This window comes from Crinia signifera, chromosome 11 (genome assembly GCF_055691185.1).
Source record: "Crinia signifera chromosome 11, ASM5569118v1, whole genome shotgun sequence".
Classification (NCBI taxonomy): Eukaryota; Metazoa; Chordata; class Amphibia; order Anura; family Myobatrachidae; genus Crinia; species Crinia signifera.
The window spans coordinates 115,507,811-115,524,826 of NC_139227.1; the positions used below are offsets into that span (position 1 = coordinate 115,507,811).

The 17,016-nt window shown below is 48.6% G+C and overlaps 1 protein-coding gene across 6 annotated transcripts in view; it reads left to right on the top strand.

Moving 5' to 3' along the window:
• The window catches only part of PPFIBP2 (PPFIB scaffold protein 2), a 172,549-nt gene that overhangs the window by 26,329 nt on the left and 129,204 nt on the right, over positions 1–17,016 (top strand). For all 6 annotated transcript variants that reach the window (XM_083164330.1, XM_083164335.1, XM_083164327.1 and 3 more), the window contains exon 3: positions 4,167–4,381. In XM_083164330.1, coding sequence (XP_083020456.1) covers positions 4,167–4,381 — 215 coding nt within the window. The remainder of the gene's footprint in view (positions 1–4,166; positions 4,382–17,016) is intronic.

Consider the following 17,016-nt stretch of genomic DNA (forward strand, 5'->3'; position numbering starts at 1 on the left):
GGACTGGAAATGTCAGTCAAACTTCCATATATATATTGCATGCATAAAAAAGCACTCCTTATTCCATCCGATTCTGAACACTCAATGGTGCAGTACGAGTGATCTAGGGGCTCCTTTCCGACACTCACGGGACCGCACATCGGATCGGATGGAAAACACATAAGATTTTCCACTTTACAAACGATATATCGGCCCCAAAGGTCGTAATGGAATGAAATCATGCAAAATCGTTGTATTGTGCTGCCTGATGCAGCCCGACTTGCAGGCACAGTCCTTGGCTGCCCTGCACCTCCCCCTTTGCAGGGGGGGGGGGTCGCATATGTGTCCCGTGCTAAATCTCCCCCTTAATTCACAATCACATACAAAGCTCTCACCCACTCCCATCAACATCTCTGACCTTATCTCCCTTTACATTGCTGCCTGTTCTCTTCATTCTGCCACCACTCCGGCCTACTTCCTACTGTACCTCCTTCCTCTAAGATTTTGTATGTGCTTCTCTGTTTCCATAGAATTCTCTACCTCTCCCCATAAGACTCTTAAGACCCATTTCTTCACCAAACCCATCCAACCCTCAACGTAACCCTCTGCTCCGTGCTCACATCTTCCCCATCTGTGTCACTCCTGTCTTCCTTAGAAACAAATGCAAGTGTTAAACTCTAAGGTTCTGCGCTAGAGGTCGCCACAGGAGTAGGTAAGGAAGGAGAAATCCCAAATCCTTCAAGTAATACAATAGTGGAAAAAAGGGGTATACCAATTCCAAACGGCGCCCAGTGAACCCAGAGTCAGTGGGTATAATAAAGTGTGCAGTTGAAAAGGACCATAAACTTATACTTCCATATAATGATGTTCCATCAACAACCAACGTATTCCTCTGAAGGGTATAGTGCTCCAGTACATGTAAAAAGAAAAGGGCTTATAATAGTGAAGCCTATTCTATTACATATACAATGCACAAAAACAATCATAAAATACAGTAAAATCCAGTAAAATAATGAAAATTAAATCCAGGCTTGCAGGGAGTATAGGTACAAATTACCAAGAGGTGGATCAGTGTTAATCAGTTCAAAGCGCTCAGTCAAATATTCACCAGTCCGGTCCCGGGTAACAGGTCAGGAGATCAAACACTGCCTCTGGTCATTCCTCACGTCCTGCTCAGTCTGGGATGCTGCCAACAGTACTCCGCCAACGCGTTTCGACCCTTAAACAAACGGGTCTTTCTCAAGGCTTGTGCAATGTGGCAGGACTTCTTTCCTTTATTTATAGTGCTGTTAATCCGGAGTTTCGCGGCAAAAGCGGGCGTTCGCCTCCTCCGTCCGCTCAGCCGCTTACTTCCGGGTTGGTCTCATCCCGTCGCGTCAGTTCCGGTGTTTGGAACGCATCATGCGTTCCATATGGCTTTACTTCCTGTTTTCATCTCCGCAATGATACGGAGATATCTTAAGCATATTCTAACGTGTATAGATTCCGCCACACTGCCCATTACAGTCCTTTTGATCTAAAAAGAGGCATGGAGGGATAAATTATGCTTAAAACCAATATTGATATATAAATATAAAAAGAAATATAAAAATAGTGGTACTCTTTACCTAGCACGGCGCCCACGATCTTGATCGTGGGCATCGTGAGGTAAAAAATCGTGTCGGTCGCGTCGTATGCGGGCTAAAGATGCCCGCACGCGACGCGATGTCCACGATTTCCCATTGAAAACCATGTTAAACATGGAAATCGTGTCGGTCGCGTCGCGGCCGGCCATAAATGTGCACACGATGGCCGCGACGCGATGCCCACGATTTGCCATAGGAATCAATGTTAAAAGGCCCGATGGACACGATTTTAATGTTAAATGGCTCAATGGACCCGATTTTACCATAGGAAACAATGTTAAATGGCCCTTAGAGCCCAAATACTTACCCTGAACTATGAAATGGCCCCCCCAATTGTTTACGCCACCCCACGATCAACGTCAACCCGAAGCGTGGCGAGCGGCGGCGGTACGCGTCCTCCGACCTTTTCATACCTCCACTATCCACGTCGGCGTGGAGTTGAGAATAGAATAGTGTGGCGAGCCACCGAGCCCGAAGCGTGGCGAGCGCACGCGGATACCTTCACAGCTATACGCGTCCCCTCGCGGGCTTCACAGGTGTCCGTGGCGACGCGGACACCTGTGAAGCCCGCGAGGGGACGCGTTTACCTGTGAAGGTATCCGCGGCCCCTCGCGGGGCTCGCTGCGCTCGCCACGCTTCGGGCTCGGTGGCTCGCTGCGCTCGCCACACTATTCTATTCTCAACTCCACGCCGATGTGGATAGTGGGGGTATGAAAAGGTCGGAGGACGCGTACCGCCGCCCCTCGCGGGCTCGCTGCGCTCGCCACGCTTCGGGTTGACATTGATTCCTATGGCAAATCGTGGGCATCGCGTCGCGGCCATCGTGTGCACATTTATGGCCGGCCGCGACGCGACCGACACGATTTCCATGTTTAACATGGTTTTCAATGGGAAATCGCGGTCATCGCGTCGGTCGCGTCGCGGGCAGACATAAATGTACCCGCGATGCCCGCGATGGGCGCCGTGCTAGGTAAAGAGTACCAAAATAGCAATTCATCACAGTTCATGTATAATACAAAATAGATTTCTACCAAGAATGTGTGATAAAGGATAGAACGGTGGCAGATGAAAGGTTAAAAACATTTTCAAGATAAAGTTACAAAAAATAAAGTGCAGAAGTGGAATTATAGAAACCATTTGATTTCGAAGTCAGCATTTAGCTCGTGAGGTTTAAGAGTGACGAAATCATATACAGTATGCAGCGCAGCTCTGTTTTGGCTAGGATAGTGTTAAGATTGCGCTTTCTATTATTTATTTTAACACTTTTAATGGCCATAAATCTTTTAATGCAGTCGACCGATTTATTGTGAACTTCTTTAAAATGTTGCGATAAAGTATGTGTTACGTACGTGCTCCCCAATTCTAACTTTAAAAGGCCTTGTAGTGCGTCCAATGTATACTAAATTGCACTTGCATTCGATCATGTATACCACATTCTTGGTATTACAAGTTTAGGAAATCTTTAATGGTATATTTGTTCCCATTAATGACAATTTCATCTGTCTTTTTGGAACCGTCACCTTTAATTTCCCTACACCCAAGGCATGACCCACATCTGTGGAACCCTTTAGTAAGGATGCTCCCTTCTCTGACTTTTGGTGGAAGAGCACTTCGAACTAGTTTTGTCCTAAGGTTGGGGGCCCTTTTATATATAAATTGCGTTTTTTTAGGGATTATTTCACCAATAATTGGGTCCCTAAACAGGATTTCCCAGTGCCGTTTAAAGGACTGTTCTATGTATTTATGTTGTGCAGAGAAATTCGTGATGAATGCCCATTCTGTTTTATTGTTGTTTATATGTTTCAAGCAGGGTCTTACGTTCTATTTTGTCAACTGTGTTTCTAGCATTCCTTATAATTTTATCATTGTATCCACTGTTTTTAAACTTAATTTCCATTTGATTAGCCTGTATTTTGTACATTTCCTCTCCACTACAGTTCCTTTTAACTCTTTTGAGTTGTCCTCCTGGAATCGAGTTCAGCCAGTTGCTATGATGGCAACTGGTGTTTTCAATATATGTGCCCGAATCTGTGGGCTTAGTGAACGTTTTGGTGCAAAGGAGGCCATTCTGTATAAAAATTCCTGCCCATCCCCACTGGAATGTAAACTCTCAGGAGCCCCCTTCCATTATGTGCTTTTCCTACTTTTATTTAGACAATATTCTTCTACCCCATACTGCCTTCGATGGCATCAAATTCCTCAGGTTATGTACCCTGTACTTGTCCTATAGTGTCTTGAACTGTGAGTCACTGTGGCCCAGATGTATCAAGCTTCAAGAAGTGATAAAATGGAGAGTGATAAACGACCAGCCAATCAGCTTCTAACTTCCATGTTACAGGCTGGGTTTGAAAAATGACAGGTAGGAGCTGATTGGCTGGCTGTTTATCACTCTCGACTTGATCAGTTTTTGAAGCTTGTTACATCTGGCCCTGTTTTTTTTTTTTGTGGCATATTTGTTTTGGGCGCTGCAGATCCCTTGTGGCGCTATATAAATAAAGGAGGATGATAATATTAATAATCTGTGTAATAGACCCAACATTTTGATCTTTTTGTTGCTGTCAGGTACAAAGGCCGTCACAGAGCTTGCCAATGGAGTCTACGAAGTGGGATCACCAGTTCCATCAGAATACTTTGGAACTATAACAATTTTACATTTGGTAGAAGAGTTGAAAATCTCCCTGGAAATGGTGGAGGACCCTGACGAAAGAGAAGCATTACGTAACCAAATCCCCAACGCAACAGCATCCTATGTCATCGCATGGCTAGAGAGTAATTTGGTGAGTCATTGAAACAAGGAGTCATTGTCATACACTGCTCGTTGTAAGTACTATAATTGTACTTCTTACAATGACAGGTCCTTAGTGTTACACTTTTTGTAAGTCAGCCTATTAGGAAGACGTCTCAGTTCTGGCGTTCAATTGTTAAATACCTATCAAAGCCTAAAAATAAAACTCCTCCATCTCCACAGCTCACATGGAAGAACTATGCATAGAGCACACTCAGGCTGATTCAGAGGTGCATGCAATAATAATAATCATTTTATGTATATAGCGCTCTTTCTCCAATAGGACTCAAGGCGCTTAACAGATGCAATGAATGTAATACAGTACAGGAACAATAAAGTACAGAAAAGTTCTTGATAAACTATACTTAAAGGAATTATGGAAATGCTTGACTAAACAGGAAAGTCTTGAGTCTCTTTTGCCAAATCTTTGTGCAGACAGCGATGATTTGATATTGGGCATGCACAATGTATTCTATAATCTCTTACTGCACAAGCATTACCCTGAGTCTACGCACAATAATGCAGTGCTGCTGATTGCCGGGGCACAGACATTGGCCGCCCAGGGTTTGAGCATTACAGGCGTGGGTTATTGCACAAGGGAAAGGCTGAAATTAGCATTTTCGTATTATCGCATCCACGCCTCTGGCAACGGGCGCTACTGCGCTCCTAGCAGCATCCATGTATTAGGTACTGCTTCACACTAGTGGATATAATTAGCATGCTGGTAAGGCTGATTAGCATTCTAGATGCCCTAATTAGCATACTAGCCACCAACACCATGAAGCCTGGGGAACTGGTGAGGGGAAGCGAGGCTAGCAAAGCTCTTTTACACCAGAGCCTTGACCCGGATTATTTCTGCACCACTCCGGGGCGGGGCTTGGTGTAAATAGGGTGGGAAAAAATTCCCGGTCAGGGGCCATGTAAATGGGTAACCCTGGTCATCCGACCCGGGGACCCATTTCCACCAGTAGAGGAGCCCATACCTCTGGACCGCAGCGTCCTGCGGTCAGTCCGAGAAAGCTGTTGGGCTGCCCCCAGCCTCCGTGCGCCCCCAGCTTCTTTCTGTGAGGTGAATGGATGCTGCACACAGGCATCAATTCACCTCCTCCCCAGCTCCGCTGCTGTCTGCACAGCAGTTTGTCGGTCGGTGTTGCGGGGATCCCGGCTGCTGCGTTTCCTGGCGCTTGGAGATGATTTCATCTCCAAGCGCCGGCTCAGGGCCCGCCTTCACCGGGTCGCCCGCCTGGCATAATGTCGGGGGACAACAGTGTAAAAGGGGACAACTACCGAGTCGTATCCGGGTTGGAGTCGCGTCCAAAAACCCAGGTGCGACCCAGCAGTTTTGGTGTAAAAGTGGTATTAAAGTCTTTAATAATCTACAGTATAATGTTTTATATTGTGTGAGACAAGACAGGAGTGTTCATCATACATTAAATATAATGTATTTATTTAAGGACAGAATAATCATTTCCAGGTATTCAATGTAATAGGCAAAAATCAATCCTTGTTCTTGTCATTATCTTCCGCTCCTCCTGTAAGTGCCTGACGTAGCCCTTTCAGCAGGGAGAGTAGTTGGCCCACGTGCAAAAATATCATTTGGGCTCCATACACTCCAACCCAATATGCCACATGGGTGATAGGGAGAGGCAGGGGGAGACAGTGTGAGGGGAGGAGAGGCAGAGGCAGATAGAGGAAGAGTTATGCAGAAGGTGACAGTGTAAGGAAGGGGAGGCAGAAGTTTACATGTGAGAGACAGTGGGTGACAGGGGAAACGTACAAGCACCATGTTCTGTGTGGTGCATGCATCTTAACCCTTTGAGTGTCAAGTAAAGTTGTCAAAATAGGGGTGAAAATTGCCAAGCAAACATTTGTATTCATCATAATGACCTCCAAGAGTTACCTCATATAGGAAATATATCCCTTTTTTTTTTACACAAATTTTTTTATTTTAATTTATATAACAAATGTGAGCGATGCTGGCACTTTTAGCTACACAATGTGTCCCCTGCTATGTCTGGGACTCAGTTATAAGCTGCCTTTAATTCACAGGCAGCAGGGAATCAGAAGTATTGGTGGCAAGATGTGCCTTATAATGGCTGCCCGCAGTGCAGACATCTTTACCCCCCCCCCCCCGAGTAAGAGTACACAGTACCCCTCCATTGTACCCCCACCCATAGGCTAAACAGCGGGGATCTTTTTACCGGCAACTAGACATCTGAATGGGGAAGGGGGTGGTTGGCTGAGCAGCGATGGAAACGGGCGTATGAGTGGCGGGGGGTTCCGATGAGAGGGGGCTGGCATTGGGGCCCCTCATATCATTGGGGCCCGGGACGGCTGCCTTCTTTGTCCCCCCTGTCACTGGGCCTGGACAGCGGCAGCAGTGCTGCAGAGGAGCAGAGAAGAGAGGAGGAGGGGGGTTCAGAGGAGGGGCAGGGAAGTGCATTGCGCATAAACAGATCTTTTTGTAAAAGGCTTTCTTTCTGAATGAGGAGGTTTGTGGTCTTAAAACATATATAAAAGTGGTCATACACTGCGTGAGGTCCATTGTACTCAGCCATTAACCATCGTTAATGCCCCACGCAGGTTGTGCAGTTACGCGGGATGGCTCGCAGATATAAATGTTTATGTTTAAAGATCATTCTAATTTTGGCAATAAGTACTCAGACACATTCTAAGCCCGATTAGCAGAGGGAACCAAGTTGGGTTCTATTTTTAGGGATCCCTGATGAAAGTAGGAATCCAAATGCCGGGTAGGTATAAGCAAAACTCACTATGATAATCCATTGGCTCCTTGATAATTGATTGGCTGCACCTCACTCAGCACATGCCCAGATCACCACCACACATTCCTCCACACTGGTTACTATACATTCCCGAACCGTGAAAAAGACGTGAAAAACTAATTTCCACCTTTTGACTGTCGACCTAAACAGGTTCCACTTAGTGACTGTGGGCCTTATCAGAGGCGCTGGAACGTTTTTAGGTTGGGGGGGGCAAGATATAATCTCATTTTGGCGCCCCCTAAATTGCTATATGTTACCCCCGGGCACTATACACACTGGCAGCGGCATATATGCATGGGCATTATACACAGGGCAGCGGCATATATGCGTGGGCATTATACACAAGGCAGCGGCATTTACGCATGGGCATTATACACAGGGCAGCGGCATATACACGTGGGCATTATACACCGGGCAGCGGCATATACATGTGGCCAGAGACACCAGGACTGACATTAATCCAGGGGTTGTCATTTACTCGTAAAAAGTGGAAAAAGTGAAAGTGTCACCCCCAAACAGATTTATGTGATTATGTCTGATTATGATAATCAGACATAATTACATAAACCTGTTTGGGTGTGAATCCAGGGGTAAATGACAACCCCTGGATGTGTCAGTCACTGTGGAAGGGAGGGTGAGAGAAGCAGCATTGGCGGGCGCACATCTTCCCTGCCACCCGCCCGGCTATATTACTGATTAATCAGCTGCCCACCCGCCCGCCAGGCTATATAACTGATTTATTATCAGCCACCCGCCCGCCCCTATATTACTTATGTATTATCCAGTGGTGTAGCTAGGTGCCACGGTGCCCGGAGCAAGGGCATGTTTCGCGCCCCCCCCCCCCCCAATTTGTAGTAGGTGAGGCTCCTGCTCCGTGAAAAGTGGGCACGGCCCAACATTATACCACACACCGTAATGCCCATTGCACATTTTAGCAAACTTTGTAATACCAATTACACATAAAGCCACATGCCATAATGACAATTACACATAAGGCCACACATGATGCCAATTGCATACTATAGAACACACCGTAATGCCCGTCGCATACTAACACACCGCAATGCCCGTCGCATACTAACACACCGCAATGCCCATCGCACACTATTTAACAAATCGTAATGTCCATTACACATTTAACACATAAGTGCCACTTACCTACATGCTCGGTGCCAGGGGCTTCATGCTCGATGCCATGGGCTTCATGCTCGATGCCAAGGGGGACTGAAATTGCTCGTTGCCAAGGGGGACTGAAATTTGCTCGCAGGGCGGGAAGGTGTGAGTAAATGATAGTGCAGAGCAGGGAGGGTGGGAGTGATAGTGCACAGCAGGGTGGGTGGGTGAGTGAGGATAGAGTGCACAGCAGGGTGGGTGGGTGAGGATAGTGCACAGCAGGGTGGGTGAGGATAGTGCACAGCAGGGTGAGTGAGGATAGTACACAGCAGGGTAGGTGGGTGAGGATAGTGCACAGGTGGGTGAGGATAGTGCACAGCAGGGTGGGTGGGTGAGGATAGTGCATGGGTGGGTGGGTGTTGGAGGATAGTGCACAGCAGGGTGGGTGGGTGGGCGAGGATAGTGCAGAGATTAGTGCACCCCACCCCACCCACAGTCGGCAAAGCAGCAGCGGTGCTTTCCGTGCACCCCCTCCCCCCTGTCGCCGGGGTTGCCCGCTCCCGGCTCCCTGCTGTGCACAGTGCTGCTATTCAAAAGTCACTCACATCTCCCGCTGGACCGCGCTAGCCAATAGGCGCTTGCGGTCCAGCAGGCAATCAACTGGTGGCTACTGGACCGCAAGCGCCTATTGGCTAGCGCGGTCCAGCGGGAGATGTGAGTGACTTTTAAATATACCACGTCTCCTGGGGGCAGCGGGCAGCGGGCAGCCGGCGGGGGAGCCGCACTGACTTGGGCACCTGAGCGGGCGTGATGGCTACGCCTCTGGTATTATCATCCGCCCGCCCGCCCTCCTATATTATATACCAGGCGCCGTGGATGGCTGCTGCTGCTGCCGCCGGGGAGATGTGTAGAAGACGCGCCCGCCAATCACAGTGTATGTGGAGGGGATGCGCCGGCAGTGATTGGCTGGCGCGTCTTATGCACATCTCCCCGGCGGCAGCAGCAGCAGCCATCCCCGGCGCCTGGTATGAAATATAGGCGGCCGGGCGGATAATACTTCTTTAATATAGGCGGCTGTAATATAGGCGGGCGGGCCGGACATACTGGCGCCTCAGTAATTTTGGGGGGGGCAAGCTGCCCCCTCGCCCCCCCCGTTCCGGCGCCACTGGGCCTTATTCTAGTTCACTCTTTCTGACAAAATCCTTCTCAGATGGACAAAACCATGTGCACTGCAGGGGGGCAGATGTAACATGTGCAGAGAGAGTTAGATTCGGGTGAGTTATTTTGTTTCTGTGCAGGGTAAATACTGGCTGCTTTATTTTTGCACTGCAATATAGATCTCACTTTAAAGTACAACTCCACCTAAATCTAACTCTCTCTGCACATGTTACATCTGCCCCACCTGCAGTGCACATGGTTTTGTCCATCTAAGAAGGATTTTGTCAGAAAGAGTGAACTAGAATAAGGCCCTGTATACCCAGAGAATGTATAAGTACATTTCATTAATAATAATAAATGCATTGGGACGTACAGTATACTAGCAAGCTGTCATTGGCACCATATGCCACATTGCATAGCATTTATAAAACCCCTCTGCACCACCTGGCTGGCAGTTCACACTCATAGTTTGCTAATTATACGGACAGGTAAAACCCCAGGCAGCCTCTCTCGGATGTCTGGGACAAATTACCTGGCTCACCTGAGCTTTCCTCAGTTCCTCCTCTGAGATGTTTGTGGTCAATGTTCAACAGCACATAAAGGACGCGGGAGGCAGGTGATAGGCTGCAGGGGAACACACAGGCTGGAAGAATGTCAGTGCTTCCTGTACTGTAGGTGATAGGAAGCTGACTCAGTGCTAGAGCAGCCAGGAACTCACCGGTGGTAAGCTGTTACCTGGGGCAATGGCTGTACAGAGAGGCACCATATGCAGGACTGGACCTAGACCTGGATAGGCCACCACTATACACAGGAAGACTAGAGAAGGTAATCCATTCACTGTTCTCCTGATTTGCTAAATTGTGAAGGTTTTAATAAGCACCTTCTACAAGAAAATGTATCTGACCCTGTGCTTTCATTCCTCCCTGTGTGTAAAATACTGTATTATTCCTGTTTGCCATTATTGGGGCAGATGTCTTAAGCCTGGTGAAGAGATAAAGGGCCTTATTCTAGTTCACTCTTTCTGACAAAAGCCTTCTTAGATGGACAAAACCATGTGCACTGCAGGGGGGCAGATGTAAAATGTGCAGAGAGAATTAGATTTGGGTGGGGTTTTTCTTCAAAGTGAGATCCATATTGCAATGTAAAAATAAAGCAGCCAGTATTTACCCTGCACAGAATCAAAATTACCCAAATCTAATTCTCTCTGCACATGTTACATCTGCCCACCTGCAGTGCACATGGTTTTGTCCATCTAAGAAGGATTATGTCAGAAAGAGTGAATTAGAATAAGGCCCAAGGTGGGGATAAAGTAGAATGTGATAACGCACCAGCTTTTTCTAGTTCACATGCAAATGCGCAGGGGACCGAGCTGATTAGAATAAGGCCCTTTTATCTCTTCACCCAGTGTTTCATTATGCTACCCATGGAAGGTTGTATTAATATGGAAGCATCCTGTATACTCTCTATCCGCACTGTCATCTCTATGGTAGAACGTTTCCAGGTTCGGCAACAGTTTCCATTTTTGTTTTTTTACTATTTGGATTTATAGTCACAGCTGAAAGTGAAAGTAAAATTTGTCACAGCTCAAAGTGAAAGTACATTGTAGAAACCGTCATTTTGACCGTTTTTTAACTCGTCTTTAATAAGTGTGATAAATAGGAATTTGTTGTTACTGTTTTTCTTATCCCGTATTTACTGTATATGGCTCCACAAGAGATCTGCAGCATATTACAATCCCAGAGTACATAACAAATAAGCAGAACAGGAAACGGTGACTTACAGTTGCAAACAATAGAAGACAAGTACAGGGTAAATAAACTGAAAAACAGCAAACGACACTGAAATACAGTATATGGGTGGAAAAAAACCTGCAGGATTTGGTGCATACTGTATTTGCCTACCCTCGCGGAATGGCCAGGAAGCTACCGAAAGCCGGGTTGCCCTCCCGGCCCCACGCGATGGTGGCAAGTGTCCCGCAATCTTCCCAGAGCCCCCGCACCCCCTTCTCCTCAACTACAAATGCCAGAATTTGTGCTGTCCGCGGGAGGAGCAGGACTAAAATTACGTAAAAGTGTCATTTTTGCATGATGTCATTTTTGCATCATTTAAGCCCCACTCCCTCTTTACGGACCCGAGAATCCCGACATTCCTAGGACAGAACTGGCCTTCCTTACTAGCCTGTTAAGTCTCTTATGCTGCTTTCACATTGCCTAAACGTTTGAGACCCGGTATTTTGAAATGGTATTTAAAACGATATATTACCGTTTTAAACCCCTTTCACACTGCACATAAATACCGGGTCTCAAGCAGGTTTGCAGTGTGAAAGCAGGACAGACAGTAGCTATAAGACAGCGTAGTGCATATGTAATGAGCGGCTCATTACATATGCACTGCGCTCTCATAGCTACTGCCTGAGTCCTATATACCGGTTTAGAGCTGTTCACACTGCATAAAAAACAGCTCTGAACCGTGTAGGACTCTGCTTTTTACCCGTTTGCAAATACCGGTTGATTGTAACCGGTAAATGCAGACTGGCGCTTTCACACTGCAGCTCTAACTCTTTAACCGTTTTAAAAGCAGGGTTCGCAAAAACGCGCTATATCGCGTATTTTACCAGAAAACGGTCCCCGGGGACTCAGATTTTAAAACTAAAGGGGTCCCCGAGGACGCGCTGTACTAAACATGTGAGCCGCCGCCGTGAGCCAATCACAGCAGCGGCCGCGGGGACCCAATCAGATTTTTTTTGCAGTGCGGGAGGAAGCAGAATCTGGTCGTCACTAACCAGCACCAGCCCTGCCGGACTCCCCTTCTCCCCCTCCGTCCTCACTAGACAGCGCTGCCCGACTCCCCTTCTCCCCCTCCTGCCTGAGCAGCAGCAGCAGCGCTGCCCTCTCCGTCTTCACTAACCAGCGCCAGCACTGCCGGGCTCCCCTTCTCCCCCTCCGTCATCACTAGCCAGCGCTGCCCGACTCCCCTTCTCCCCCTCCTGCCTGAGCAGCGGCAGCGCTGCCCTCTACCCCTCTGTCCTCACTAACCAGCACCAGTGCTACCCGACCCCCCCTTCTCCCCCTCCTGCCTGAGCAGCGGCAGCGCTGCCCTCTACCCCTCTGTCCTCACTAACCAGCACCAGTGCTGCCCGACTCCCCTTCTCCCCCTCCTGCCTGAGCAGCGTCAGCGCTGCCCTCTCCCACTCCTACTTCACTAACTAGCGCCAGCGCTGCCGGACTCCCCTTCTCCCCCTCCGCCCTCACTAACCAGCGCTGCCCGCTCCCTCATTTAAAGCTCTCAAGTCACATATACATACAATTAAAAAGGACAGCTGCAGGAGGCGCACAGACAGTGGTGGATTATACAAGTGTCCCCCCTCCCCTTGTATAATACGATGGGATCCAGGTCCAGGGCTGGTTAATTAACCTGGGGGCACAGGTGTGTAGGCATGGACTGGATGTGGAATCTGTGAGCAGGTCTGCAGTGGGGGGAGACAAATTTACTTTGGCTCCTAAACTTTTGTCCTGGCTCCTAGATTTTAGAAAGATTTGTCAAGCCCTGGGTTACCGAGTCACTGTGCGTCCCCCTCCCGCCATGTAAGTTCATTCCACTGCTGAGAGGGGGGGACAGGATGGGATGCAGATGTAACAGCCGCTCTCAGCAGAGTAGATGAGCAGGCTGTCAGGGTGGTGGGGGACTGGATGTGGCTAAAGCAACTCAGAGCAGGGTGTCAGCTATTCCAGCCACATCCAGTCCCCCGCCGCGCTGATAGCCCGCTCACCTACTCTGCTGAGCAGCATGTCGACATGTTTTCCAGCCTTTGGGAAACGGCACCCCCCCCCTCCCCGTGGCAACAAGCAAAAAATGCCCCCCCTCCACTGTGGCAACGAACCTAAAATGCCTCCCCACCTCATGGGGCAACCAGCATAAAATGCCCCCCCCCCCCCCCCCCAGCATATAACCCCTGCAAGGAGCATAAAACGCCTAGCAACAAGCATGTAGGTAAGCAGCACTTATTTTGCTATAATAAATACTGTAAATAAAAATCACTGTACTATAATGTGTACTGGGCATTACGTGTGTACTTTAATGCGTACTGGGCATAACGGTGTGTGCAATAATGTGTACTGGGCATAACGGTGTGTGCTATAATGTGTACTGGGCATAACGGTGTTTGCTATAATGTGTACTGGGCATAACAGTGTTTGCTATAATGTGTACTGGGCATAACGGTGTGGGCTGTAATGTTTACTGGGCATAACGGTGTGGGCTGTAATGTGTACTGGGCATAACGGTGTGGGCTGTAATGTGTACTGGGCATAACGGTGTGTGCTATAATGTGTACTGGGCATAACGGTGTGGGCTGTAATGTGTACTGGGCATAACGGTGTGTGCTATAATGTGTACTGGGCATAGCGGTGTGTGCTATAATGTGTACTGGGCATAACGGTGTGTGCTATAATGTGTACTGGGCATTACGGTGTGTGCTGTAATGTGTACTGGGCATTACGGTGTGTGCTGTAATGTGTACTGGGCATTACGGTGTGTGCTGTAACGTGTACTGGGCATTACGGTGTGTGCTGTAACGTGTACTGGGCATTACGGTGTGTGCTGTAATGTGTACTGGGCATTACGGTGTGTGCTGTAACGTGTACTGGGCATTACGGTGTGTGCTGTAACGTGTACTGGGCATTACGGTGTGTGCTGTAACGTGTACTGGGCATTACGGTGTGTGCTGTAATGTGTACTGGGCATTACGGTGTGTGCTGTAATGTGTACTGGGCATTACGGTGTGTGCTGTAACGTGTACTGGGCATTACGGTGTGTGCTGTAATGTGTACTGGGCATTACGGTGTGTGCTGTAATGTGTACTGGGCATTACGGTGTGTGCTGTAATGTGTACTGGGCATTACGGTGTGTGCTGTAATGTGTACTGGGCATTACGGTGTGTGCTGTAATGTGTACTGGGCATTACGGTGTGTGCTGTAATGTGTACTGGGCATTACGGTGTGTGCTGTAACGTGTACTGGGCATTACGGTGTGTGCTGTAATGTGTACTGGGCATTACGGGGTGTGCTGTAATGTGTACTGGGCATTACGGGGTGTGCTGTAATGTGTACTGGGCATTACGGTGTGTGCTGTAATGTGTACTGGGCATTACGGTGCGTGCTGTAATGTGTACTGGGCATTACGGTGTGTGCTGTAATGTGTACTGGGCATTACGGTGTGTGCTGTAATGTGTACTGGGCATTACGGTGTGTGCTGTAATGTGTACTGGGCATTACGGTGTGTGCTGTAATGTGTACTGGGCATTACGGTGTGTGCTATGTGTACTGGGCATTACGGTGTGTGCTGTAATGTGTACTGGGCATTACGGTGTGTGCTGTAATGTGTACTGGGCATTACGGGGTGTGCTGTAATGTGTACTGGGCATTACGGGGTGTGCTGTAATGTGTACTGGGCATTACGGGGTGTGCTGTAATGTGTACTGGGCATTACGGGGTGTGCTGTAATGTGTACTGGGCATTACTGTATGTGCTGTAATGTGTACTGGGCATTACGGTGTGTGCTGTAATGTGTACTGGGCATTACGGGGTGTGCTGTAATGTGTACTGGGCATTACTGTATGTGCTGTAATGTGTACTGGGCATTACGGGGTGTGCTGTAATGTGTACTGGGCATTACTGTATGTGCTGTAATGTGTACTGGGCATTACGGTGTGTGCTGTAATGTGTACTGGGCATTACGGTGTGTGCTATGTGTACTGGGCATTATGGTGTGTGCTGTAATGTGTACTGGGCATTACGGTGTGTGCTGTAATGTGTACTGGGCATTACGGGGTGTGCTGTAATGTGTACTGGGCATTACGGGGTGTGCTGTAATGTGTACTGGGCATTACGGTGTGTGCTGTAATGTGTACTGGGCATTACGGGGTGTGCTGTAATGTGTACTGGGCATTACTGTATGTGCTGTAATGTGTACTGGGCATTACGGTGTGTGCTGTAATGTGTACTGGGCATTACGGGGTGTGCTGTAATGTGTACTGGGCATTACTGTATGTGCTGTAATGTGTACTGGGCATTACGGGGTGTGCTGTAATGTGTACTGGGCATTACTGTATGTGCTGTAATGTGTACTACTATGTGACCACACCACTTCCCCCCCAAAAACATGCCCTAAAATTTTAGCGCGCGCCTGCGGCACGCAGTGTCCCTGTTTTCATGTTTATATCGTTTCCAGTATATATGTATCTTTATGCAAGTGTGCCAATTGATACTTCCCCCCGTCCCACATGAGCCATGCTGGGGAGAAGGGGAGAGGAGGCTTTATTCCGTTGGGACCCAGAAAAGGTCCGGTAGGACCCCAATTTTTAGAAGTGAAGGGTCCCCGGGACCCACTTTTTTGGGTGGTTTTCGCGAACACTGAAAAGGCTGAAAAATCGTCAATATACCGGTTGCGAGCTGCAGTGTGAAAGGGGTATTATTGTCGGCAGTTGATGCACTGCTGCCCCAGTAACCTTTTATAACCTTTTCCAATAACTGAAGGCCTGATTCAGACCTGTTCCCTCGGCAGTCTGTGTTCACTGCCTATCGAGCCGGTAAACGCTGCCACGCCGAGTGAATAGCATGAGAACTAATGCAGTCGCAGACACATCCCCTTGTATGTAGCGGCACAGGAGAGGAATAATTCAATGGTCCCTCACCATCAAATAATTCAGGGAAAAATCAGTTCCCCCCAAAAAAAATATAAACATGCAATAGTGACAGACGAGCGCTAACAGATCAGTAATACTGTCAATTAGCATAAAATACCACATCATTTATTAATCCATCAAATTCAATCTACCCAGTTTTTGGAACAAGATACTGGAAGCTTCTAACACGATCCCTAAGTAATAAATGTGAGGGGCGTTTTTAGCGGGTGCCGGACGGGTTCCCAACAGTCGGGATCCCGACAGTCATTTACCCGACGTTGGGATCCCGGCTGTCAAAACGCCGACAGCCGGGTGCCCGACGGCCACCCGCTACTTTCCCACGTGGGGGTCCACGACCCCCATAGAGGGAGAATAGAATAGGTGGTGAGTGTAGCGAACCACGTACCCGCAGCATGGCGAGCGCGCAAGGGGCTTAGTTGCGCTCACCATGCTGTCAGAGTCCGGCCAGTCAGGATCCCGATGTCTGGCTAATGACTGTCGGGATCCCGACTGTCGGAACCCTATACCACACCCGTTTTTAGCAGATACATCAGGGTTGCCTACCCTCCCAGAATAGCTGGGAGGCTCACGAAAATCGGGTCCCCTCCCAGCCCCATGGAAAGTTGGGCAACCCTCCCGGATTCTGGGAGACCCCTAGTCTGCCCCCCCCCCCCCCCCCCGATCGCGGCATCTTCCCCCCTACCTAAAATAACGCAATCCGCGGTCTTAGAGGAGGGGGCGGAGCTAAAATGGCACAATTGCGTCCACGGAGATCTGTGAATTAGGTTATTTTTCATCCTGGGGGTGGGGCTTAATGACATCACGCTCAAGCCCCGTCCCCCGAACTGCTGCTAAAGGTCTCCTCTCCGGCCTCCTCCCGGAGAAGAGACT